The sequence below is a fragment of the Apiospora marii genome (genome assembly GCF_038362585.1).
Source record: "Apiospora marii strain CBS 49790 chromosome Unknown utg000001l_segment0_segment0, whole genome shotgun sequence".
In the NCBI taxonomy this organism is placed as follows: domain Eukaryota; kingdom Fungi; phylum Ascomycota; class Sordariomycetes; order Amphisphaeriales; family Apiosporaceae; genus Apiospora; species Apiospora marii.
Window position 1 is genome coordinate 2,304,190 of NW_027117372.1, and position 25,021 is coordinate 2,329,210.

The window sequence follows — 25,021 nt, forward strand, 5'->3', positions numbered from 1 at the left end:
TACTATGGTAAATTTTAGACCGAACGCCTAACATGTGTAGTACACTAAAAACAGAAGTAGCCATGGAAGGCCATGCGACGCAAGAATGAAAAATGTGTCTTAGATTGTTTCGAGATCTGCTCGTCTATGTGACACTTAACACCGTAGCATGTACGGGAAGAAGAAGAAGAATATGAACCCTTAATGGTTTTACCAGACCTACTACGCCTCCCTAATGATGCTCTATGGTTTTACACACAAATATCTATTCTGTAGATATTCTCGGCCGTTATTCGTTGCTGCATGCTGCAAAGTTTTACAGGAAAACGGAACCCTGTGGCCTCTACGACGTCTTGTGTACGCTCTTCACGAACTTGAGCTGGGGCTGCGCGGGCGCGGGAGCCTGCGCGCCCTGGGCCGTGGCCAGCTTCAGGGGCGCATCCAGGACCAGCAGGCTCTGCACGATCTCGAGGGCGCTGAGCTGGGTACCGAAGTCCTGCTTGCCGGCCAACGGGGTGCTGGAGGTCCAGAGATTACCGCAGGTCGAGCCGGCGCACGTGGCAGCGGCGGCGGCGGCGCTCTTCTCGAGGAGGTCGGTGATGGTCGAGCGGACGCTGGGGACGAGGACGGCGGTGCGGCCCATCCAGCGCGCCAGGCTGGACTTGAAGCTGGTGTTGTCGGTGTTGCACTTGTTGCTGGCCTCGCAGGCCTCGCGCATGATACCGTCCTCGGTGAAGAACTGCGTCTTGGCCGTGTTGACAAGGCCCTGGACCCGCTCCTCCCACACCTTGTCGCCCTTGGTGAAGGCGTACATGTTGGCGGCGCCCATCATGTAGGTGGCGCTGTTGTAGGTCCACTCGTTCTTGTCCTGCTTGGTGCAGTTGTCGCTGCCGCCATCGCCGGCGCCGTCGACGACGTGGAAGTCGGCGGTGACGAAGCCGACACCGGTAGACCAGTCCCAGACCTTGTTTGCCCAATCGGCGTACTTCTGGTCCCCAGTGTACCGCGCGAGTCTGGCAGCGGTCTGGAAGAAACCGCCATTGGTCACGGAGTTCTTGTAGTCTGTGTATGTTCATTAGCTAGAAAATTCCTGAACCTAATCATGGTTTGGTGACTTACCGTAACCCTTGCTCGCAGGGTTGAACTGCCACTTCAAGCCACCATTGCAGGTCCCAGCGTCTGTAGTCCAGCGGCTCACGAATCGGTCAAACGCGTTGCTGCTGAGCTTCACCCAGTCGGTCTCGCAAGGCGAGGAGCCGCCGCTGGGACAGGGCAGGGGGTCGAAGTTGTACTCCATAGCGGTCAGGGCATTGTAGACCCAGTAGGCCTGGTCATCGTTGGCCTCCCAGTTGGCCTGCGAGGCGGGAACGAAGTCGTAGTTCTCGCCGACGTTCTTGGCCAGGGCGTCCAGGAGGGGCTTCTTGTAGGTGGTGTCGTTGGTCAGGAGGGTGTAGTCGAGCAGGCCGTTCCAGGCGGTGCCCGAGAGCCACCAAAACCAGTCCTGGCTCTGTCTGAACTGCCCGGTGGTGGCGGCGGCGTCGTAGTAGGTGTCGAAGAGACCCTTGGCGATCTGGCCGGCCGTGTCCTTGATGGTGATGTCATTGTCTGCGGCGAGAGTGTAGGCGGTGCTGACAGAAGCCAGGGCCGCAGCCAGTCCGATCCGAGCAGCGTTTCCCATCTTGGTGTGTGTGAATGTTCCGAGTAATGAAGTTTAGGTATTTAGGCGAAAATGGATATCCAGGGATGCCTTAGGTAACGATACAAAGAAGTCAAGGAAGGTATGTAAAGCGGTGGTGAGAATCGAAGCTGCTACTGGGCAGAAGAGAGTGGAAGGATGGCGTTTATGTGTATGCCTCTGCCAGTACCTACTGGATAAGCATGAACAGAACGGACAAGGAAGAACGAGAGGAAGGCAAAAAGTGATTGACTGGTTGGTACAAAAGAATGGAAAAGGTCAGTCCGAAAGAGCAACAAGAGGGTATGGAATCAAGAAGAACGGGCATTGTCGAGAATTTAAAATAAGCCAACAACCAACATTGATCACATTGAACAAGAGCATGGCACTCATCTCATGGTAGCATGGCATAGCCCCCACCCGAAGAGGCGTTGGCCGACGAGTCTACTTGGTAAAGAGGCGAATGACGACCGTTGCAGACGGATCGCCAGGCCAAATCCGTCCATCCGCCTGTACCACAGGGGTCCAGAAGCAGGGGGAAGGGGGCAGGAATCCGTAGGGATTTTCAGGTACTGCGGTTCGGAGGACGTAGCGAGAGCCCACGGGAGCCAATCGAAGTCTCGCAAATAGATTAACCTACCCCCCGGTCCAACCCGAATGATTGGATGACCAAGAACCGCCAGCTTTTGGGGTGTCGCATGCGTATCGCTGCTCGATCCCCACCGAAGTTTACTGCTGCCAACTGCCCACCACTGAGCGCTCCCCCCTCAGCAGTCCGCGCCCCTAGCGGTTAGCCTGTTTGCCCACGGGCCAGAGCCAGGCCCTCCCCAGTCGCCAAGTTGCGCCCCCCAATGCGGGCATTCGCAGATGGCTTCGGAGTGTGAAACGCTGGCTTCCCTCTTCGTTATTAATAGGTGGGCATTTTAGCCATCTTGACTCGTGTTGGCCAAGTGTGCCTGGGTGTGTTCCTGGATGTGTGCTTGTGTGGCTCCTTTTGGGCCGTACCTGTCTGACTGCGCAGCTGTATGTAACCCTCCTACTGACCCCCCCTTTTTTCGCTGAAATCGATTTCCATCTTCAGCCTGTTACCACCGACGGGCGGCACTTTTTGTCCGCGTGTGCTGAGAAAGAAAGCAAGTAAGTAAGACACGATTACGCCAGCCAGTCAGTCAGTCAGTCAACCTGTTCGCGTTTGCTTGCCATCCGAGCTCCGAATCAGCATGACACCAACAACCGGGCAGCTAAAATGGTCAGGACCTCTCACAGAGCGTTTCGTGTCGCCGTGTTTCTACTACTACCCGTGTGCTGCAGGTCCTACTTATTTATCCGATCGCTTGATCTTATGTCGATCATCAGTGGTGACGGGTGTTTGGTTCAATGCATGTGGTATCGCGCCAATCTTTTCAATCCATCCCCATCCTGGAGAAGCTGGGATAAAATGGGTCACTCCATGGAGACAAGCATAAACAAGCACAAATATCATTAGGTTTTTATGCAATATACTATATATGCATTAATACTAATACCATGGACATCCATAAAACACTATATAGATTTTTCTATACTCGGCTCCCACACCTGGCTGCTATGGGAATTCCACACCAGCAAGATGCTCCGTGGGCTAGAACAGCCCGTCCTTTGTCTCCTGCCAGCTTTGTGTAATTGCTCATTCAAATACGCGAAGGCTTTGGCTATTTCCCACGCACTCTAATAGGCTTTCTGCTCCCACGAGATGCGCCATTGCCACGTGTAAAGATATTTATGGCATCCTTTGTTGTAGCATACATAAAGAGCTTTGAGACATCAAATTGCCATTTATCTTGCATTATGCGTCAGAGTGACTAAGTAGATTCACTGCATGAATCCGAGATCAGGCACTGCCAGAGCCGGAACTTCATCTTTGTGTTCAACTTACACAACATGATGACAGCAAACAACGGCAAGGTCACTCAGCCTCACCTGAGGCAGGTAAGCTCGTGTGCAGCTAACACAAACTCTTCCGGCTCGTTCACCCAATGATGGGAATGGGGGCGTATTCTGCAATTTCCAGTTCTGCTACCTGGAACGATAATGCTCACGCCGTACAACGCACCAACGGCCCATGAGCAGTGCTCCCTGGATACGAACACCGTTTGGCACAAGTATGCACACAAACATGCAACAGTGTAACATGAAGCCTCTAAACTAGGTGCCCAAAGACCTTTCATGCCATACCCATACCTTCCTGGCCTGTTCCGACGGCGAAGTCGAGCCAGTCGTAGCTCGAGGCGGAATTGCCTAATGTAATTTCTACAGGTTATCTCTGCAGGTGGGCACGTAGTAGAAACATATGAGTACGTTGTAGTCTTTCACTATATGCCCACGTACATTAGTGGGCATTAAAAAGTATTTCTTCCCACTTACGTCGGAAAGACGATCCGAGGGGCGTATCTAGCCAGAGAACTGCCTTCATTTGGGCGAGCACATCTTCCCAAGTATATAACCCCAGAACCAGCGTGCTTTCTGCCGCCTGTGTCCTAAACCAATGGTGCTCTGTGGTGTCGACAGATGCTACAAGACCCACCGAGATCAACCACAACAACACCTCGTCATATTTGCGGCCGGTCGCAAACAGCGTCTCGAGACCGGCCTTGAGCTGGGGTGTGATACCGTTCATCATCGCTGTATGTGGGAAATAAGTTGGCCCATGAATGATGAACATATATAGGATCATGGCGTGTCTTATACATTCCGATATTGCTGTAGACCGAGAATATTGACCAGTCGGGCAGGGTAAAAGCAACAGCCGGTGAATGACGTAGCAGGTCAAGTCATGAAGGTCGGTTGTTGATAAGCCCAAGGTTTGTGACTCTTGGACAACCTGGTTTAGGCGGGCTAGGATGGAGTGTAGTTGAGGCTCCAGATCAGGGACTTGATCACGCAAGGGTTCCGGCTCAATAGGGGCAGAGCGCCATTGCGATATAGGGCTGAGGCCATCTCCACAACCCGCATCATCCTGGACCGGAAATTGCGGAGAACCCGTGACAACCAGACATACCCTGGACGCCGCATCACGTTAGTATCTTCCGGTCTGGGTAAGGGCATTGCATTACTTACCAAGCAACCATCCGCGCTGTAAGGGGGCTTGCGAGTTTCAACTCGTTGATCCCGCCTCTCATTTTCACCATCCGTATTATACCAGTGATGTGTAGTTTGCTGATCTGCAGGTTTCCCTTGCCATGCTTTATTCCATCAAGATTGATTAGCCCAACTAGTTGGCAATATGGTCAAGAGCGAGTCTTACCTCGATTGCGGCCAGCGTGACAACACTGTCCATGGTTGCATCTTCAATAGCTGAAGTGGGGTTTTCGATCTTCTGTCTCACCAGCGACAGAGAGTCGGCCATGAGCATTTCCGAGATAGGAAAGCCTTTCTGGGCAGCCAGCTCATCGTCCAAGGATGCTGTCTGTAGCGACACGTGGAATAATGCAGGGTCTTCTAGTGCAACTGGCCACCATGAGACGATGAATGGATTGGAGTCCGCATTGAGATCTAGTGGGTAGTATTGAAATGCGATCTTAGATAAGACTGAGAGGGTGTTTAGCAAATACGGCCGGCATGCAGGTATATAGATATACATATATATAAATATATAAAATATACACAAATATTGAGGGCTTACAGTGATATATCAAGCGTTGTACATGCTGTCGTGGTAGACGAGTCCTTGGATAGGAATCGAAGGGGTCGAGTGAAGTGATGCTTGTGGGTAGTGATAGTATCAGCTGTTCGGAGATAGGCGATTCCGGGGTTTCGTTCCGGACCGCCAGCATGGGCACCACCTCATGGGTGACGGCCCAATCGTGACCACCGCGACTGGGGGAATCCAGCGGCTCTGGCGACTGGGATTCGGGCGGGGAGGTCAAAGGCTCGTTCGCATACGAGCAATTGGCCTTCCTTTTGAGGCAACGGGAGCATTGCGGCGTACGAAGGTCGCAGCTGAGCTTGGACTTGGCGCAAGCTTCGCAAGATCTTCGAAGGGTTCTTCGCATCATGAAGTGCAGAGGTGGGAGGTGTGGTAGGCGCTAGCGAGCAGAGCCCCTACCGTAGTGCTCATTTTGCTGCAGCTGCGCGCATCCCTGGCAATTCGAAGGTAACAGGGCTGGAGTGACGAATCGGCAGACCGCTTGAAGAAAGTGGGAGATTGGTAAAGACTGGACCAGCTCAAACGAACGAACATGTCATGTATGAAGTCAAAAGGGCGAGCCCGTTACTCAATGGGGAAGAAAACTCATGCTGGGCAGCCGAGTTGGTGCTGCTGCTTACGGGATGTCGGATGTCACATAGCTTGTCACATTTCAGTGAGGATGGGTGGGACTAGGCCAGAAGAGGACTAGACTCCGAGGTTTTGCTGCGAGAGAAGAAAAAGGGGGGCACAGAAGGGCTCAGAACTCAGAAGGGGCTTTGGGGAAAAGCCGGGCAGCCGGGTACCTAGCTCTGAGCAAACCGAGCAAGTGGCTACTGAGCGTTGCCATCGGAGACTAAGCCTCTTCCGGCTAGCCCCTCTGTTTCCCGAGACGCAATTGTCGACTTCTGTAGATGATGTGCAGCAATGTTGACTGATAACACCCAGTCCCTGCCGCTAAAGAAGGGCATAGCTGGCCCAGTTGCAGATATGAAGTCGTTAGCGAGATCAAAAACTCGCGTTTCGGCACTGCTGAATGGGCTATCCACAGTTTGGAACCCCGATACCACTTACATCCATGAGTCCAAGACCTTGTTTGGGAGACCGGAGCGACATACATAAGGAAGGGCTGTCACACCGTTCTGTCACACTCGTTCCTTAAAGAGGCGTCTCAGTTTCTCTGCCATTTATTCTGACAATCTCAGAGGGTCTCTGGGCGAAGTTTGGCCATTTTGTGAAAACATCATCCTGTTTCAAGCCCATCATGGCTTCCATTGTCCAAGGCGGCAGTGTTCTGCCATCTTCATATGCCAACGTAACGAATAAGATCCATCATACTTTCACCAGCCAACTAGAGAGCTTTTCGTCCAAATATGTGGCTGAAATTGGTTTCTGGAAGATAGCCATAACCATCCTGCTTGCCTTGGCTGTGTACGACCAGTGTAAGTCCTCGGATGACGATACGCTCTTCTTTCCACAGTCCACTAACACGTTAGCAGGTAGTTATATCATACAGAAAGGCTCGATTGCTGGCCCATCGTTCAAGGTACCCTTCATCGGGCCGTTCCTTCAAGCCATTCACCCGAAATGGGAAGGCTATATACAACAATGGGCCAGTGGCCCCCTGAGCTGTGTATCCGTCTTCCACAAGTAAGTTTGCCTTTCCATCTGGGCCTTGAGGTCTTGATGTTAATTGGAATCAATGGCAGGTTCGTCGTCTTGGCTTCCGACAGGGACCTCGCGCATAGAATATTCAAGTCTCCGGGCTATCTGAGGCCCTGCCTCGTGCCCATCGCCGTAGACATCATGAGCCCGAAAGCCTGGGTTTTCAAGCAGGGCAGAGAGCACGTGGAGTACCGCAAGGGACTCTCGGGCCTCTTTACCAACAAGGCCATCTCGACGTACCTGCCAGTTCAGGAGTCCATCTACAACCAGTTCTTCTCGCAGTTCGTCGCCGACAGCAAAGCCAACGACAACAAGCCCACCTCTTTCATGGTCCGCTTCCGCGAGATCAATTGCGCCCTGTCGCTCCGCACCTTTTTTGGCGGCTACATCTCGGCGGACGCCGTGCAGCGCATCGCCAACGATTTCTACCTCGTCACCGCCGCGCTCGAGCTCGTCAACGTCCCCCTCTCCATGTACATCCCCGGCACCAAGCCGTGGCGGGGCAAGCGCGTGGCCGACGCGTGCCAAGCCGACTTCGCCCGCTGCGCCGCGGCCTGCAAGGAGAACATGGCGCGCGGGGCCGAGCCGACTTGCGTCGTCGACCAGTGGGTGCTGCACATGATGGCGTGCGAACGGTACCGCGAGCGCATCGCTGCCGGCGAGACGGACGTGGAGAAGCCTCAGAACTTGATCCCCGTCTTTTCGGACGAGGAGATCGGCCGGACGCTCTTCACCTTCCTGTTCGCGTCGCAGGACGCCTCGAGCAGCGCCACGACCTGGCTCTTCCAGGTGCTGGCGCAGCGGCCCGAGATGGCGGCCCGCATCCGCGCCGAGAACCTGGCGGCGCGCGGCGGCGACCGCAGCCGGCCCTTCGACATCGACATGTATCCGGAGCTGCCCTACACGCGCGCCGTGATCAAGGAGCTGCTGCGCTACCGCCCACCCGTCATCTTCGTGCCCTACATCACGACCAAGAAGTTCCCCATCACGCCCGACTACACCGTCGGCAAGAACACCATGGTCATCCCGTCCTGCTACCCGGCCCTGCACGACCCGGAGGTCTACACGGACCCCGACACCTTCGACCCAGAGCGCTGGATCAGCGGCGACGCCGAGTCCAAGACCAAGAACTGGCTCGTTTTCGGCGCGGGACCCCACGACTGCCTGGCGCGCACCTACGTGCCGCTGCAGATGGCGCACATGATCGGCAAGGCCACGCTGGACATTGACTTCGTGCACCATCCCACCCCCCGCTCCGAGGAAATCAGAGTGTTTGCCACCTTGTTCCCCATGGTACGTTCTCGTCTCATTCCCTACCAATCAAACCCTTACTGTACCTGGTTTGCCCTGCTTGCAATATTTATATAACTGACTCGTGATATAGGACGGTTGTCAACTTGTTTTTACCAAACGTGAGTAGACCATGGAAAAGGAAACGAAGCAAGAGGAAAATGAGAAGAGTTGAAAATAATGAACAATAAGAGTATAAGTATTGTTTGCAAGAGAGGCGAACAGGCAACAACATCGTGTTTTGGATGGTCCAATAAAGAGGAAACGTTTCGTCGCTGGACTCAAATTCAGACGGTAAAAGCGAAGCGAGGAAGAACCTCGTATAAATACCTAATACTCCCCCGAGGAGAAGTTTACTTCAGCTACGATAGCTACTTCGCTGCCCGCCCTGATCGTTTTTTCGCTACCTACCTTGAGGAGAGAGCTGCCGTGCTCGAACCAAGTTTGCTGGCTCCATGGTCACTTTGAACGCGTATACATCGGCCTTCTCCACTTGAACACTAGGGTTTGACCGGGTGTAAGAAGTGACATACGTCTTGCTTGCTATTTATCTACATTAAACTGTTTCTATGCCAGTCTAGAATCGTACTGTATATCGCATCATCCGTACCATCATCACACGGTCAGGCCAATGCCTCCTCATAGCCAGAACCTGTAGCACAAAAACTCCACGCCGATGAATCTACATGAAGACATGTAGCAAGCCAATAATCAATACATACCCCAATGCAAGTGTGAAAAGAGAATGCACTCATCCCTGGTCGAGACGAGACCGGGCCCCCTCCTAAGCATCCGGTTTATAAACACCGTCTTTGCAGAGCAGTACCACATTCTTGAAGAAACGTCGCCATTCCAAAGGATCGCCTTTCGTCTTCACGAAACGCACCTCCAGCAGTTCTTGCGACTCTGGCAAGTAGTATTTGTCGACCATGATCTCCCCGTACAGACCTTGCCGTCGTCCGTCAGCAGTCTTCACCCTCAAAGTTGTGATATGATCACCCTGCCCAATGTATGGAGTACTGGAGGGTAGTGGCACGTTCAGGTTATGGAGGGCATCACTGAGCATCTGCACAAGGAGTTGGGGCGGCATTGGGGAGAAGAAACGTGTGAAGCCATGTGCAGGGACAATGTCACGAAATTGTCGGGCCTTTTGCGTCAACGTTATGGCCACTCCTGGCGTTGAAGAGAATTGCGATATGGACGGTTCTTCAGCCAAAGCCTCAACCAAGCTCGGTGACTGCGTGTGCGAGGTGTAAGGGCCTGCATCCGCGCGGGAGATCGGCTGAGTAAACGAGACATTGTGAGCCCCAACAGTTCGCAATTGAGGACGTTCCCAGTCGAAAAGTACGTCGTGGATTGGTGTTTCCGGCTGTGTAGCTGGTGTCTTGTAGTCTAACACAGGGGTTGGATCGATGTCCATAGGTTCGCCAACTGTGGCCGGCTGCGAGTGTCGCTGCGAGGACGTTGGTTGCTGACTGAAGTCGATGCGGAGGTTCTCGAGCATCTGAGTGGCCAGATTGAGGGGGTCGGAAATTTGCCCATTCGCCGCGACGAATCTGTTGTGACGGGTATACCATGGGTGCTGACGGATCTGAGCAAACGAGAATCGCTTCTTCGCCTCGATATTCATCATACCGCGAAGGAGAGACAGCGCATTTGATGGTATTCTCCCCCAAAGGTTATCGGTTGTGCGGCCATTCGTTCGCACATACTCCTGGAACTCCCAGCTATCCTTAGTTGGCTGGTCCCATGGCGTATTGCCAACTAGCAAGACGAACAATATGACGCCGCAGGACCACATGTCTGTCAGCTCCGCTGCATATTTGGTCACCTCGCCCGACTTCTTGTCGGTCCGGCCGCTGGTCAAGACTTCAGGCGCAATGTACGGAGGGCTACCGCACATGGTGGTGCTGCGCTTGTGCTGGCCCTTGTACTCGAACATTGTCGCCATACCGAAGTCGGCCAGCTTCAGATTGCCGCTCTCCGACATCAGGATGTTCTCTGGCTTGAGATCGCGATGGGCAACGCCCTTGGAATGCATGAAGCTCACTCCGCTGACCAGCTGCAAGAAGTAGAGATGAGCGATGTCTTCGGTCACCCCCACATCGGCCTCGATCTTGTCGAACAAGTCGCCACCTTCCGCATACTCCATGGCGATCCAGCGCCAAACCGAATCCTCGCCAGTTGCAAACCACTCGATCACGTTGGGATGCTGTCCAATGTGGGAGTGCAATGAAACTTCCATGGCGATCTGCTTGGCAGATATTCGGCCTTTTTGGACTGCATAGCCCTTGTGTATGAGTTTCACGGCGAATATAGGAGTGGGTGTGTCCAGTGGAGCCGCCTTCTTGATGCTGAATGCATGACACTGTATTAGTAGGAAACTCGGAGGAATACTATGCACGCATGCATGTGTATGTCAGGTTGGCAATACTGACGAGGCATAGGCGCCTCTTCCGATCGTCTTAGAGATGATCCGGAAGGGCAGGTCCCTTGGAAGAGGATCAAGTTGTGACTGTAGCATGATAGTGTGTTAGTAGCTGCGCTGTTCGGGTCTGTGTGCGGTGAGACAGGCACCCCGCTCATTAGGGACGCCCAAAAGAAGTGCCCGAGTGGCTCTTCAAGTAGTCGCGCCCTGGAGGCCCTCGAGGTGATCCTATCGCCAAGTCGGACGCGAAAACTCACCATTCTCACTGTTGGACGCGATCTGGTCGCGTTTTCTCAATTAAAAGATTTGACTGGATCTAGGTAAATGAGTACCCGGGTAAGTAGCGAGCAGCCTCCATGTTTTTGTTCGAGGGCGTCTGGTGCCATCATGGATTGATTGGCAGGCAGCCAAACCCCACCAAAACCCTTTAGATTTAGGCCCCTTGCCGCTAAAAACCATTCCCTGTCCCAGTGGACCCCTGCTCCTCCCAACTGCCTAGATCTTATCGCGGTTGCCATAGGCTGCTGGTTGTTGACGTTCGATTGGGCAAAATAGTCGGCTTCGAGAGGAGGTGGTTGACCGGAGAGACAACCGACCTTCCCTGCTGCTACCCTTCCCGACCACACAACACTTATTGGCCTTATCGACTTCTTCCGCCTTTCTTTCCCCCCCAGCCTCCAATCTAACCTCAATTGCAACCTCCTCGGCGCGTCCGTTCTCTCCCGTTGGTCTCATAAGGTTCGTGCTATTGTCCCAAGCATATATCTGCATGTCGTCGATCCATATTCCATGTTCTCAATTTATTGCCTTTGATCAGGGCCCTATCTGTGTACAGCGCCTGGGCAGCCCTCGACTAGACGAGGATAACTTTGCTTTCTTTCAGAACCGTTCCGAGTCCAAGCTAACAAACACGGCCATTCCAGAAGATTGTCTCTTTCTTTTGGCCCAGCCGCCCCCAATTGAAGCCAGCAGTCTTCAACGGCCGGCTATCTTTGTCCAACCGCGCCATTGTCGCTCGAACACTCAGAGACATCTCCCCGAAGTCACACATTACCGGGTTTGACAACGTCTACACACGTCGGCCACAGCCCCTGTAGATCATCAACGATGGATTTCGAGTCGGAAAACAGCCAGAACTCTGCGCCCGGCAGCGCCCAGGCCGCTAAGCTCGGCGGATCGCGAAAGGGACCCGATGCTCAGAGCGTTACGAAGCGGTATGCAGCTTTGCCCGAACCCCAATGCTGCTCATGAGGCGCTATGTACTGATGAAACCGATTTGTTCAAGACTGCAAACAGAACTCATGCAGCTGATGACCTCTCCGGCCCCTGGTGTATCTGCCTTTCCCTCAGCTGATGGCAACCTGCTGTCTTGGACGGCTACCATCGAGGGCCCTGACGACACACCCTATGCTGGTCTGACCTTCAAGCTCACATTCGCGTTCCCCAACAACTACCCTTACGCGCCGCCGACAGTCCTGTTCAAGACGCCCATCTACCACCCCAACTTTGACTTCTCGGGCCGTATTTGCCTAGATATCCTGAAGGACAAGTGGACTGCTGCGTACAACATCCAGACTGTGCTTCTGAGTCTGCAAAGTCTTCTGGGCGAACCCAACAAGTACGCATTTCCTTTCTATGAATACCCATTTCTCATATTTCTTTTTGCATGCTAACACGCTCCACAGTGCCTCGCCCCTGAACGGAGAAGCCGCCGAGCTGTGGGATAAGGACATGGAAGAGTTCAAGCGAAAGGTGCTCGCCCGCCATCGGGACGTTGACGATGACTAGAGCGTTTGTTGGAAACAACATTGGTGATATTTGTACTATACCCCCAAAATCCTTGGCTACCCGCCTGAGGATATGATCATACGTGAAACAAGCATAGCCGGCATTGGAGAAATCGGAGTCATGCTTCTGGTATAGGGTGATGTGCTCCTACGACAAGGCCCAAAGGATGGCATTGCATTTGTACATGATTTTGGCTTTGGCTTTTCATTGACGAGAACGCTCAAGTTGATAGATGTATTCCGGGGACTTGCCTGGGAATACCTATACAATAAAACGCTCTGGGACAACATGCATCAATGGATGTTTGACAATGCTGTGTTTACGTGCTTTATCGGTGCTCGTGCAAGACTTTGGTCATTTAGTGGACAGAACCGATAGTCGAAATCCCAACCGCATATTTCCGTAGAAGTTTGATTAGTTGAGACTGATGGCTGGTGTTGTAGGTTATCATTATCATCACAACAACCTTTCTAAAAAACGTCAAAATGGCCGGACGGGATATTCACAGCAATTTGGTCAGGGGACACCGTATATCCAAGCCTCAAACGCAATTGGGTATTCACATGTCTCGAATTGATTTTTTCCTTGACCAGTGAAGCTAGAATCCATGTCATGTAAAGGAACCAGACGGAACTCCAAAACCATGCCCTGTGTGTGAGAGTTAGAGAACCTCGGTATGATGATTCCATTCCACCACCTTGGTGGAAAAAATAATCTAGCCCTCGAACCACAGCCGTTTACACACAAACAGACGCCGCCGCTCGTCAAGTCGTTCTTTTCTTCTTTCGTCGTTGTCATCCACACGGAAACCGGTAGCGAATTTATTCCTCGACGACGGTCGTCACGAGACCCTTGGGGTTCTTGACGTTGACAGCCTGAACGTAGCTGTACAGCTTCTCCTTGGCACCCTCCTCGTCGTTACGGCGGCGGCTGATGCGCACGCGGATTCGGTAGGGGACACCCTTGACACCCTGCTCCCACACCTTCTTGTTCAGCTGGGGGTCGACGCGGACATCGGAGGTACCCTATTGCCGGAGTTCTTGTTAGTATGCACAATTTTCGCCCCGGGGATTCGAGTCGCATCGCAGAATATAGCGTCGAGGGCAGCTGGGTCGTATGATAGAATGGCTGGGGGTTAATATCGTACCATGGTCTTGTGGGCGAACTCCTTGATCTCCTTGATGGCCTTAGGAGCCCGCTTCTTGAAGGTGGCACCGTGCAGCTGTAGGTGATAATTTCGTCAGCAAGTAATCTTTGCCGCGCTTCAAAATTCCCAAAGCTCTTCCAAAACGCCAGAGCGTGATTTCCTCCTCCCGGATTCCCTCAAGGTAGACGTACTCTCTTGTGCAGGTGGATGGTGTACTCGCGAGCGACAACCTGCTCAAGGGCTCCCTTGCCCGAAGACTTCTTGGTGGACGACATTTCTGTGATTGTTGGTCAGACTGATTTCGGGATTTGACCTTTGCTGAGGAATAGCAGTGGTAGCGATTGCGCTTACTGGTTGATGTGTTGTCCTGTGGGTGGTTAGTCGAAATGGTTGTCGTGTCGGGCTACGTCGTGTGTTCTCACAAAATTGCGGTAGTCCAAAAGTCCCGATCGAGAATATTTCCTGCTGCACTGGCAAAAATTGTAGATGGGCTTGTGGGTTGAGAGGGCAAGAACGTTGGCCAATGAAAAATGGCTAGAAGTGGGGTTGCGAGAAGAGAGTGGCTGTGGTGGCTTAAGTGGCTTGACAGACACTATCAGTTGTGGCTTGAATAGAGCTCAAGTGGTCCTCTGCTTGGCTTCCACTTTCAATTGAAGACAGCGCCCAGCCAACCAGCCTGGAGTTGGAGCTTAGGCCAGCCAACCTTGGCGACGTGACCCGCTGCCGCCCCTACACCAATACTGCTGACTCTGCTGAGAAGGGAAAAGCAAAGACTTGGCTCTTGGCTGGCTCCTGGGGTGGGCAATTCAGTTCCGCCCTGCTTTTGTTCAGATGATCAACATTCCTTCTGCTTCCCAGGCCAGCACCCAGGCCCTGGTCCGACCTGAATCGCATTGAACCGCCTGCCAATCGCGCTACAGCTTACGACCTGGCACCCACCCACTGCTACATGGCTGCGCCCCATTTTCTGTCTTAGAGGGACAGAGACAGAACGAGCTACCAATTTCCGATCTGCCGTGACGTCTAATCTCAATTTTGTCGTATCAAAGTCGTCGCTCGCAACGCCCGCGCGTACCTGTCAACTAACTTAACCTACCTATTTGATTGACAAGCCCAAAGACTACTACTCCAAGGTGCCGAGCCAACCTTGTGGGCGTGCGTTCTGAACAAGTCACATCTGCCGTCATCGCGACTCCTTGATGAGAATTGATCCATTCAATTGCCATTCGTTTTAATGTTCATTCACTTGGTGAACAATCTGCCTTGTTCGAATCTCCCAAAAGGCCTGTCAGCTCCACATTCCTTCGCCCAGCAACCACGCGACAATTCACCACCCAATTTCGACTCGGTCGGCCCAGTTCGCGAAAATAGCCTCCCACCCAAGGAGAGCTGCAGAGTCAAACAATCAACCACATTCATTCACCCCGAAACCTAGAGAGACGCATTGGAACCCGACCGATTAAAACTCGCCGCTGCACAGTATCAATTATTTCAGCTCGATACGACTGCCAAGATGGCCTACTCCGGTCATGAACCGCCCAACTCCTTCTCGAGAGGCACCCCGTCGCCAATCCCCGACATGACGAGGAATCGACTGCCGACGCTATTCGAGGTGCTGAGTCGCCGCACTCATCCTCCGGTCGACCTGTTTTCTTTCTACATTTACATGCGTGATCAACAGCGATCTGTTGACTACCTTGATTTCTGGTATTTAATCCTGCAAACGGAAACTAACGAAGGAGTGAGGATCGCTGACAATTGAATTGCAGGCTCGATGTCGCTCAACACATGTCACTCTGTCGCCACTATGTTCGTGAGCTTAGGAGATCAGTCCTAGTTGGCACCCCAGACGGTGACAGTAGATCTAAGCGATCATCTGCGGTGTTGGAAGCTATGGGCGAGATGCGCGATGGTCCAGCCGGTCCTTCACACTATTCAACCGAGAAGGAGAGAGAGCAGAATGCGCAAATGTCGGCGTACCTGCGCGATCAACCGCCGACTCCTGGTATGCAGCACCAGGATTCTCCAGCAAGCAGTCAAGAACGTCGAGCTCGCGCCAGCAGCCACCTTAGCACCCCTCGCGGGCTGACAACCGACTCCAACTCACCAGCTCACGCCGTGGCTAGAGAGGATATCCGGGCCAGCGCAGAAAAGATTCTGTACACCTTCCTCCTGCCGGGTGCTGAACGCGAGATCACACTGCCAGGCTCCATTACTCAGGATATCACAACCGCAATCGAACAGGATGGCCGGGATGACCCCGAGGTCTTTGACGTTGCCAAGGATTATGTCTTCCAGGCCATGGAACGCGATGCCTTTCCCGGTTTCCTGCGTGCCCGTGCTCTGGGTAACTTGATCCCGCCCACCATCATAGCACGGCTGATTACTGGTCTCATTGCCATGTTTGGTGCCTTCTGGACTGCGTTTGTTCTCATCTTCCTGAACATGTCCAGGCAAACTCGATGCTGGGTACGTGATATATCATGAGAAAGTCCCGTCCTCGATCTACCATACTAATATGTCTCGCAGGTCATCTTACCCTTTACTGTAGGAGTCTACCTCCTAGCCTCATACCAATATTCCCTTGATCCACTCATGGGCCTTATTGGGTTCTCTGAGTACACGCCATTCAACTTCTCTCGCATAACAGAGCCGTACGTGCGTAAACTAATCGTCAAGCGGTCCCTGATGGTGCTCGGCATCACTGCCCTCATTGATGCCGCACTCTGTGTCTTGTTCATTCTCGTTCCTGGGAAGAGGTTATAGAAGTATTCGCACAGTATGCGTTGTCCCTTCTCAGGGATAATAATCATTCATGATGTCACGACTTTTTCCTTACTTCGTTGTCTTCTGTATTATCATCATCAGCCGGCGTGCGTGTATTCTGAATAATACTTTCTCTTCGTTGCGCTCCATTATTCGACCCTTGTGAGGGTGGATAACTACAGTGGGGATAGGGAGGTTACCAAGGCGAAAACAAGGCGTTATTTATGTCTGTGTTTGTGACACAGCAAATGCGATGGGTGTTTTTGGACACATCCATACCGAACTTGATGTTCAAGCCTGCGATGTTTCTCCTCTTTTTCCCCTACTTCAAAGTCTGTTGGATCAGGTTAAAATGGCAAGGAGGGGATCTCTTGCAAGCAATTCTCAAAAGCAAGAAGTCTGAACGACGACAAATGTTGGGGGGTGAGCATCTAGATGGGAGATGTAGAGATTACGCCCCCAAACCCTTTATTGTTTGACCTTAGATAGTCATCAGTCACAGAGAGAGAATCACATCTGTCCTCCAACTTGATTAGAAATGCACGTGCCTTTGATGTATTCTGCGTCTTAACAGCTGGGAAGCAGAAGCAAAATGTGTAGACAAATGAATCTTGCTCGCTGTGAGGTACGTGACGAAAGTGCGAAATCCCTGCCTTTCTGAAGGGGGGTTTCTCGTGGGTTTTGCTGTTCAAATTTGCTAATTATACCATTATCGGTGTTCCTTCTATTGGTGCCACATCAGGAGGACCAAACGAACAGAGGCAGCAAGCATTATAATCTCATGTGCTTCATTGACGGACGGATAAGGATGTCTCCTGTATCCAACATAATTCTATGGTGCCGTGGGCAAACCTGCTTCTACGGTCGAATCTGCCTCTATGCCCGCCCACTTTTGGTTGCCAGACTCAGATGCAGAACATGACTACCCCTCTTTCACATCTCTGGTTGCAGAGTCGTGGGTAATGGGTCAGCTCGTATGCCCAATGATGGATGTACCTCCCAACTCGAGAGTTTCGACGCAAAGGGCTTCACATCTTCCGTCTGCTGACTCGCTTCTTCCCAGCAGCGCCTCCCTCAAAATCTTCGTGGAAGTCCTGGTTATCGTCCAGGTCCATTGCCTCGTCATCGTCAGCCTCAACCTCTATACTATTTCCGCCCCTATCCCGCTTACCATATCGTCCAGTGCGCATACCAGCCACGGCACGGGTGATCATGCTCGTCTGCTGGCGACCGTGCGCGCCTTGTCGGAGGACTTCTCGTCCTCTATTAATTCTTCCGTCTTGCTCGCCCAGGCCTTCTTTTCGCTGTGCTTCTGGGCAGCAGTGTCTTTGATGGCGGCGATTTGCGCCTCGAGCCCAGCCAGGGTTGTTGTGCAGCGGTCAGACCACTCTTGGAGACTGGCCAGCATCGCAGGGATCGAGTTGGGAGCCAGATCCCGCAGGGGCGAGACGGAGGATATGTGGACGACCTGGTTGTGGGGGTCAAGTTGGGCTGTGATTAGATCGGCGTAGATGGCACTGATGACCAGATCCTCGAGGGCGCGAGCATCGTTCAAACCCAGAGCCGATTGTAGAGATGCATAGCTCAGGTTTTGCGGGTTCTTGGCAAGGGTCAACAGGGACAGCTGGCGCAACTTCAAGGTCTGCTGCTCGTTCAGGCTCGGGAGGTTCTGGGTGGCTCTGTAATCGGAGTAGGTGCCGTATGAGAATATCTCGAGCAGGGTGTAGTATGAAGCAAATTCGGGCGTCTGGGGGAGTGCTTGGATCTGCGGTGACTGCAACAGTTCTGCAAAGACATAAGTGTTTGGTGTCGAGGTGGCTCTCGTAACGAGATCGGCCGCGGCGCGGGGCGAGGTTGCCGACTTGGTGAGAGCCAGGAAAGGCTGCAGTTGGTGCAATTAGTCCACATCCTGGCCAGAGTTATGGTATCCCACTAACCTCTAACGCATTCAAAGCCTTTACCTGCGCCATGATGGGTGTTGAGAGCCCTCTCAAGAGGCTGTGGGGGTGATGGAGGTAGCCTTGCGGTCAGTGAGGTCAGAGGCAAGCTCGAGATCCAACAGCCTTGCTCACGGTTGTGGAGGGGCTACAGGCAGCTGGCTGACGTCTCTTGGTCCTCTTGGCACGCTTTACCCAGAACGATGCCGTATGTAGATCCAAGAGTTCGGATGATCTCGGGGTTGGAGTCCACTTGCAGGGTGAAGCAGGAATAACGAGACTCGCAAGAATTACTAACTTCCGGCAGGGCGGTTGAATGTTTCTGTAGAAGGTCGTGCAGTTTGGTCCCTCGTATCATGAGTGTATCAGAGTTGTTTGAGCTCCAGGCAAGCGCAGGCAGCCAACCCACCTGCGATCCAAAGTCCAGAAGCTGCTAGGCCCCAACAGGTGTAGCTTCTAGCAGAGGGGCAGCATTGGTGGGGGTGACGAACGGGGAAATAGCCAAGAGGTGATTGATATGCTAATGCACCCATGCACCCCTCTTTCCCAACGCAAAGGACACCTGCCTCCTTTAAGCCTGGTATCACTGATGCCGAGATTCTGCTTCCGGATAGGGATCAATATCACAGACGGCTCATGGGCAATATCAATCACACACATACACACACACACACCTTATCTACTCGCAGCCTGCTGCTCTTGCCGTGACATGATGCCCCGGGAACAACAGAAGCATTAGGCCTACATAAGCTTACACGCAATGTGGTTGGGAGGTATGTACTGGCTGGCATTCGATGCATTTCCCAGCCAGCAGCAAATTGATGCAACCACGAACCAACGTGCCGCTCGCGACATAAATATAACTCGGGTTAAACTTAAGCTTTGCGATAGGCTGCAGATGAATCTCAGCTGGGAGTGTTCACGACTTTTTCAGTGGCTCCTCAGCTCGTATTGGGGTATTGTGCCAAAGTTTTAGCTTGCTGAGGCTGGAACCGTTTCGTCGTAGGAGACGTGGTTCAAAGTCTAGGCGAAACAATCCCAGAGCCTGACAGAAATCGAAACAGCCCCGAGGCCGGGAAGCACCGAAACAGGCTTGACCTGGCTTTGGATATTTTTTCTTTCTCTCTCTCTTCTCGTAGTCAGGGTCTTGGAATAAACGTTGGGTTCACCCTCGGGACGATGGGATAATGGGATAAAGTAGCACGAGGTGCGTGCCCATGATCATCAGGAATATTCATGCTCGCATGGTATCCTGATTTTTATGCATTTAAATATCGAGCTGCAGTTAACTCCACGTGCGAAATCAACTGGGGACCGTGTGCGCCTGTCTGGCGGACGGGTACGGTAGATCGACGGTTATCGTGCATCAATTTAAAGAATATCCGGCTTGGTTTGCTACAAGGACGTTGGCATCGCCTAAAGCTGCTGGTTTCGATCGGTTTGCTACCGGGGAACATAGCTCACTTCCTTCCCCAGGCCTGCTTGGCTTTAGTCCCGATACTATCGCTGCTGTACCGGAGCGTCTATCTGTGGTTGCATCCATGGCAGCATGGTGCGAGTCATGGAACCTGAAATGGGACGGTAGAGTGACCTTGCAACCTTGGTGGGTATGGCTTGTGGCGCTCGATAATTAACAAGTCGAAAAAAAAAGAGCGACAGCCAAGTTGGGCAAGTTAAACTTATTATTAGCTTCGGCAAATTGCTGCTGCCGCTACGGGCTCCAATGACCGCGATCTCTCTCTCTCTTTCTCTTTTCCATCGAAGCAGCAAAGACAAAGGTGTCTTGGGGCACGCACATGGGAAACATTGATAAAGAGCCTTTGATTACATTTAGGGGCATCAATCTTATTCAGAATCAACACATGTTGCTGTGGCTAGCCAAAGTCTCCGCAGTCCGGGTTTCGTATTATTCATCTTGCCTTCCCGTATTTCCCTTTCGCGTCAAGGCGACGGACCTTCTGGACGGACAAACAAGTACCGCTACGCTACGCTACGGGGGATGCTGCATTGAAAGATCCTGGTCCTGGTCCCCCTGATCCTAGTTCATTGTTCCAGCAAATGCTCCGTAGTATCCGCACGGTCTGCCAAAGATTCAGGCGATTCGAACTCGGGCGCGCGCATTTTCACAAGGGTCTTCCCCGAGTTGGCTGCTGACGGAGACTGCAACATAATCGCATCCTTTCCAAAAACCACCTTCCGTTTCTTTCCTTGGCCGGCAACCCTACATAAGCTGACTATAGCCACCCATTCATCTACCATCTTACACCCATTGCCACCCGGAGCTGGACTTCTGATGATCGACTGAGCCAACTTTCTCTACACCCGACTGTTTGTTACTGCGACTTTGCGAGAATTATACCATGCCGGCCACATTATAGTCGACCCGCCCTTTTTTTTTGATTTAATACAGTGACCTGGTCGCCAGCTATCCAATCGAGACGAGCAATCCTCCAGCAGCCTGCGCGATGGCTCCCTCAAACATCAAGGTCCCGCCGAAAGGGCCGATGCAGTCCTCCCTGCAAACCCCCAAGACGGCCTCCTGGGCAACTACGACTCTGAGAGTCGGTGGAATGACGTGAGTAGCATTGCACACATATGCGCCCAGTGAAGGTTGTTTACTGACATTTCCGAAGATGTGGTGCTTGCACCTCTGCTGTTGAAGCTGGCTTCAAGGGCGTTGATGGCGTAGGAAATGTGTCCGTCAGTCTAGTCATGGAAAGGGCAGTAGTTATGCACGACCCCGAGCGCATCTCCGCCGAAGCGATATCCGAAATAGTCGAGGACCGCGGCTTCGAAGCCGAGGTTCTCTCCACCGACCTGCCTTCGCCTGCCTTCAAGCCCTTCGACAAACTGTTCGACGCCGAAGATGACGAAGAAGCGACCATGACAGTCACGACGATAGCCGTAGAGGGGATGACCTGCGGTGCTTGCACGTCTGCTGTCGAGGGCGGTTTTGCTGATGTCACTGGCGTCAAACACTTCAGTATATCGTTGCTGTCTGAACGCGCCGTAATAGAACACGATGCGCATTTACTGCCCCCAGAGAAGATTGTCGAGATTATCGAGGACAGAGGATTTGGAGCGACCTTAATCGACAGCGAAGAGCAGAAATCAACCAAAAGCTTAGACTCGGAGGGAGAAGTAAAGCGACCGACGTCTGCCACGACCACCATTGCCATTGAGGGCATGACCTGTGGCGCCTGCACATCTGCGGTGGAAGGCGGGTTCAGCGGAGTCGAGGGTGTCCTCAGATTTAACATCAGCTTGTTGGCCGAGAGAGCCGTTATTACCCACGAGCCGGCGAAGCTGCCTGCTGAGAAAATCGCCGAGATTATTGAGGATCGCGGCTTTGGGGCAACTGTCTTGTCCACAGTTTTTGATACTTCCGACCACAGCGGCAGCTCCTCCACCGCCCAATTCAAGGTATACGGCAGTCCAGATGCCGCTGCTGCGAAAGGGATCGAGGAGACCTTGTTGGCTCTCCCCGGCGTGAACACGGCACGCCTGAGCCTCGCTACTTCTCGCCTCACAGTCACACATCAGGCAGCTGTGACTGGTCTTCGACAGATCGTTGACGCCGTGGAGCAATTGGGATTCAACGCTTTGGTTGCCGATAGCGATGACAACAATGCTCAACTCGAGTCTTTGGCTAAAACTCGCGAGATCCAAGAATGGCGTCGAGCGTTCAAGGTCTCGCTTACCTTCGCCATCCCCGTCTTCTTCATTGGCATGATTTTCCCAATGATGATCCCCGCACTTGACTTTGGTGCCTTGCAGATTCTGCCTGGTTTGTTCCTTGGCGACATCATTTGCTTAGTTCTCACGATACCCATCCAGTTTGGTATTGGAAAGCGTTTCTACGTTTCAGCGTGGAAGTCTGTCAAGCATGGGTCTCCAACCATGGACGTACTAGTCGTGCTGGGTACCTCATCAGCATTCTTTTTCAGTGTAATGGCCATGTGTGTGTCCTTCATGTTCCCTCCTCACAGCCGCCCAAGTACCATCTTCGACACGAGTACGATGCTTATCACCTTCATCACCTTTGGTCGATTTCTTGAAAACAACGCAAAGGGCCAGACGTCGAAAGCTCTTTCACGACTTATGTCACTTGCCCCTTCCATGGCTACGATTTATGCGGATCCGATTGCTGCTGAAAAGGCAGCCGAAGGGTGGGACGATGTGCAAGCTTCAGGGGTGCCCAAGACTCCTGTTGTGGATGGCAATGCTGCAGAGGAGAAGGTCATTCCTACGGAACTCATCCAGGTTGGCGACGTTGTTGTTATACGACCTGGAGACAAGATTCCTGCCGATGGCATGATCGTCCGTGGCGAGACCTACGTCGACGAAAGCATGGTGACCGGCGAAGCCATCCCTGTAAACAAAAAGAAGGGAAGCCATCTCATTGGCGGGACAGTGAATGGACACGGACGCGTCGACTTCCGGGTCACCCGGGCTGGCCGCGATACCCAACTCAGCCAGATCGTCAAGCTTGTGCAGGACGCCCAGACCACGAGGGCGCCGATTCAGAGACTTGCAGATACGCTTGCGGGTTACTTCGTCCCTACGATTCTCTTCCTCGGCCTCATGACCTTCATCGTGTGGATGGTTCTCAGCCACGTTCTCAAAAACCCCCCTAAAATCTTCCTACAGGAGCAGAGCGGAGGCAGACTATTTGTCTGCGTCAAGCTATGCATCTCCGTCATCGTCTTTGCCTGTCCGTGTGCATTGGGGCTAGCTACGCCCACTGCAGTCATGGTTGGCACTGGAGTTGGTGCTGAGAATGGTATTTTGGTCAAGGGAGGCGCTGCTCTAGAGACTACTACCAAGATTACGCAGGTGGTTCTCGACAAGACAGGCACCATCACCTATGGTAAGATGAGCGTCGCCACTGCCAAGCTGACTTCACTCTGGCAAGGCAATGACTGGCGCCGACGCCTCTGGTGGACGATTGTTGGCCTCGCCGAGATGGGAAGTGAACATCCTGTTGGTAAAGCTGTGCTAGCGGCTGCGCGTACCGAAATCGGTATCGATATGGAAAGCGCCATTGATGGCAGCATAGGCGACTTCGAAGCAGCGGTTGGTAGGGGCATCAGTGCCACTGTCGAGCCCAGCACTAGCGGCGAGCGAACCCGCTACAAGGTGTTGGTAGGCAATGTCCGCTACCTCCGGGAGAACAAGGTGGAAGTGTCCGAGGACGACATTGAGGCATCTGAAGAAATCAATGCCAAGGCCAACAGATCCAAGGCCTCTACATCTGCCGGCACCACGAATATTTTCATCGCCATTGATGGCAAGTACGCTGGCCACTTGTGCCTTGCGGATACTATCAAGGAGGGTGCTACAGCTGCCATTGAAGTTCTTCACCGGATGGGTATCCGTACCGCCATCGTGACTGGTGACCAGCGATCTACTGCACTAGCAGTTGCTTCGCTGGTTGGCATTGCTGAAGATGACGTTTATGCTGGCGTATCGCCCGATCAGAAGCAGGAAATCGTGCGCCAGCTGCAAGCCCAAGGTCAATGCGTTGCCATGGTTGGTGATGGTATCAACGATTCTCCAGCTCTAGCGACGGCCGACGTTGGTATTGCCATGTCCAGTGGCACGGATGTTGCCATGGAGGCGGCTGACGTTGTCTTGATGCGGCCAAATGATTTGATGGATATCCCCGCGGCCCTGCATCTGGCTCGCACTATTTTCATGCGCATCAAGATGAACCTTCTGTGGGCCTGCATGTACAACATCGTGGGCCTTCCCTTTGCCATGGGTATCTTCCTGCCCCTCGGGTTCCACCTTCATCCCATGGCTGCCGGTGCTGCCATGGCTTGCAGTAGTGTCAGCGTGGTAGTCAGTTCGCTTCTACTCCGATTCTGGAAGCGACCGGCATGGATGGACGAGGCGCTCCTTGCGGAGAAGGGAGGCATCAAGAGGCGTGGCCGTGGTTGGGGACTCGACGGCATCCTAGCCAAGGTCCAAGGTGTCGCCGGTAGCGTCCTTAGAAGAGGACCCAAGAAGGAAGAGGGGTACGTGCCGCTCGCCACTTTGGATAGGCACGATGTGTAATGGTTCCTACATGTCGTTCGTTTTCGTTCTGCATATAGCTTGGAGTACATACTGGTTTCCCCCCATTGGCGACCGGGTTCGTTTTTGTAAATAGGGTTCTGCCATTGAGAGTGGTCCTAGTCGGCTCACCTGTTCATGATATCAAATATACTTCTTTTTTTACTGTTATATGATTCTTTTCAACGACGATTTCCCCTTAGACACCAGCCACTGTTCTTTTCTTTTCCGCGTTTTTCTTCTGTTTAGCCTAGATTAGCAAGCCAAGCAAGCTGGAAAATGTGGTCCCATCGGGCTGGTTAGCGCGATTGAAATAGTTCGCTATCCCAGTGCTTCTGTACTAGGTAACCTAAACACCGCATCCGGTGGATTGGCTACGATCGATGGGGAAGAGACTCGATAGAACGGTGAGGCGAACCCCGAATCAGCTGCCTTGCCTCCCCTCTCCTTGCCCCATGAGCTGATTGCCGAATGCCCGTCATCATCACAACCTGGGTTGCATTATGTGAGTGAGAAGTTGGGAATTGGTATCAAGTCAAGTCACGACGTTACACAGCCAGCCACCAGCCCTTCCTCTCCACCAACAACCCCTGCCCCTGCCCCTGCCTGCCTACTTATGCACAGG

At 52.8% G+C, this 25,021-nt stretch overlaps 9 protein-coding genes across 9 annotated transcripts; 4 read left to right on the top strand and 5 right to left on the bottom strand.

Moving 5' to 3' along the window:
• Window positions 1–322: 322 nt before the first annotated feature.
• On the bottom strand, window positions 323–1,657 carry PG985_000746 (Mannan endo-1-6-alpha-mannosidase; the record flags this gene model as incomplete). Its single annotated transcript, XM_066820515.1, has 2 exons — window positions 323–1,041; window positions 1,099–1,657. The coding sequence occupies 2 exons, from the start codon at window positions 1,655–1,657 to the stop codon at window positions 323–325; spliced, it is 1,278 nt and encodes a 425-aa protein (XP_066691394.1).
• A 2,365-nt stretch (window positions 1,658–4,022) lies between these two features.
• PG985_000747 (uncharacterized protein) lies at window positions 4,023–5,685 on the bottom strand (the record flags this gene model as incomplete). The annotated part of the gene is made up of 4 exons (XM_066820516.1): window positions 4,023–4,692; window positions 4,751–4,875; window positions 4,938–5,221; window positions 5,316–5,685. 4 exons carry the CDS (start codon window positions 5,683–5,685, stop codon window positions 4,023–4,025), a joined length of 1,449 nt encoding a protein of 482 aa, XP_066691395.1.
• Window positions 5,686–6,582: 897 nt separating this feature from the next.
• Window positions 6,583–8,403, top strand: PG985_000748 (uncharacterized protein; the record flags this gene model as incomplete). The annotated part of the gene is made up of 4 exons (XM_066820517.1): window positions 6,583–6,760; window positions 6,818–6,968; window positions 7,028–8,276; window positions 8,368–8,403. 4 exons carry the CDS (start codon window positions 6,583–6,585, stop codon window positions 8,401–8,403), a joined length of 1,614 nt encoding a protein of 537 aa, XP_066691396.1.
• A 654-nt stretch (window positions 8,404–9,057) lies between these two features.
• Window positions 9,058–10,961, bottom strand: PG985_000749 (Serine/threonine-protein kinase chk1; the record flags this gene model as incomplete). Its single annotated transcript, XM_066820518.1, has 3 exons — window positions 9,058–10,627; window positions 10,712–10,788; window positions 10,959–10,961. 3 exons carry the CDS (start codon window positions 10,959–10,961, stop codon window positions 9,058–9,060), a joined length of 1,650 nt encoding a protein of 549 aa, XP_066691397.1.
• An 847-nt stretch (window positions 10,962–11,808) lies between these two features.
• PG985_000750 (ubiquitin-conjugating enzyme E2 C) lies at window positions 11,809–12,489 on the top strand (the record flags this gene model as incomplete). The annotated part of the gene is made up of 3 exons (XM_066820519.1): window positions 11,809–11,915; window positions 11,987–12,319; window positions 12,387–12,489. The coding sequence occupies 3 exons, from the start codon at window positions 11,809–11,811 to the stop codon at window positions 12,487–12,489; spliced, it is 543 nt and encodes a 180-aa protein (XP_066691398.1).
• Window positions 12,490–13,310: 821 nt separating this feature from the next.
• Window positions 13,311–13,911, bottom strand: PG985_000751 (60S ribosomal protein eL31; the record flags this gene model as incomplete). Its single annotated transcript, XM_066820520.1, has 3 exons — window positions 13,311–13,514; window positions 13,637–13,711; window positions 13,828–13,911. 3 exons carry the CDS (start codon window positions 13,909–13,911, stop codon window positions 13,311–13,313), a joined length of 363 nt encoding a protein of 120 aa, XP_066691399.1.
• Window positions 13,912–15,149: 1,238 nt separating this feature from the next.
• On the top strand, window positions 15,150–16,402 carry PG985_000752 (uncharacterized protein; the record flags this gene model as incomplete). The annotated part of the gene is made up of 3 exons (XM_066820521.1): window positions 15,150–15,343; window positions 15,406–16,105; window positions 16,166–16,402. 3 exons carry the CDS (start codon window positions 15,150–15,152, stop codon window positions 16,400–16,402), a joined length of 1,131 nt encoding a protein of 376 aa, XP_066691400.1.
• Window positions 16,403–17,612: 1,210 nt separating this feature from the next.
• Window positions 17,613–18,372, bottom strand: PG985_000753 (PCI domain-containing protein; the record flags this gene model as incomplete). The annotated part of the gene is made up of 2 exons (XM_066820522.1): window positions 17,613–18,284; window positions 18,340–18,372. 2 exons carry the CDS (start codon window positions 18,370–18,372, stop codon window positions 17,613–17,615), a joined length of 705 nt encoding a protein of 234 aa, XP_066691401.1.
• Window positions 18,373–20,804: 2,432 nt separating this feature from the next.
• Window positions 20,805–24,399, top strand: PG985_000754 (Cu2+-exporting ATPase; the record flags this gene model as incomplete). The annotated part of the gene is made up of 2 exons (XM_066820523.1): window positions 20,805–20,914; window positions 20,973–24,399. 2 exons carry the CDS (start codon window positions 20,805–20,807, stop codon window positions 24,397–24,399), a joined length of 3,537 nt encoding a protein of 1,178 aa, XP_066691402.1.
• Window positions 24,400–25,021: the final 622 nt, after the last annotated feature.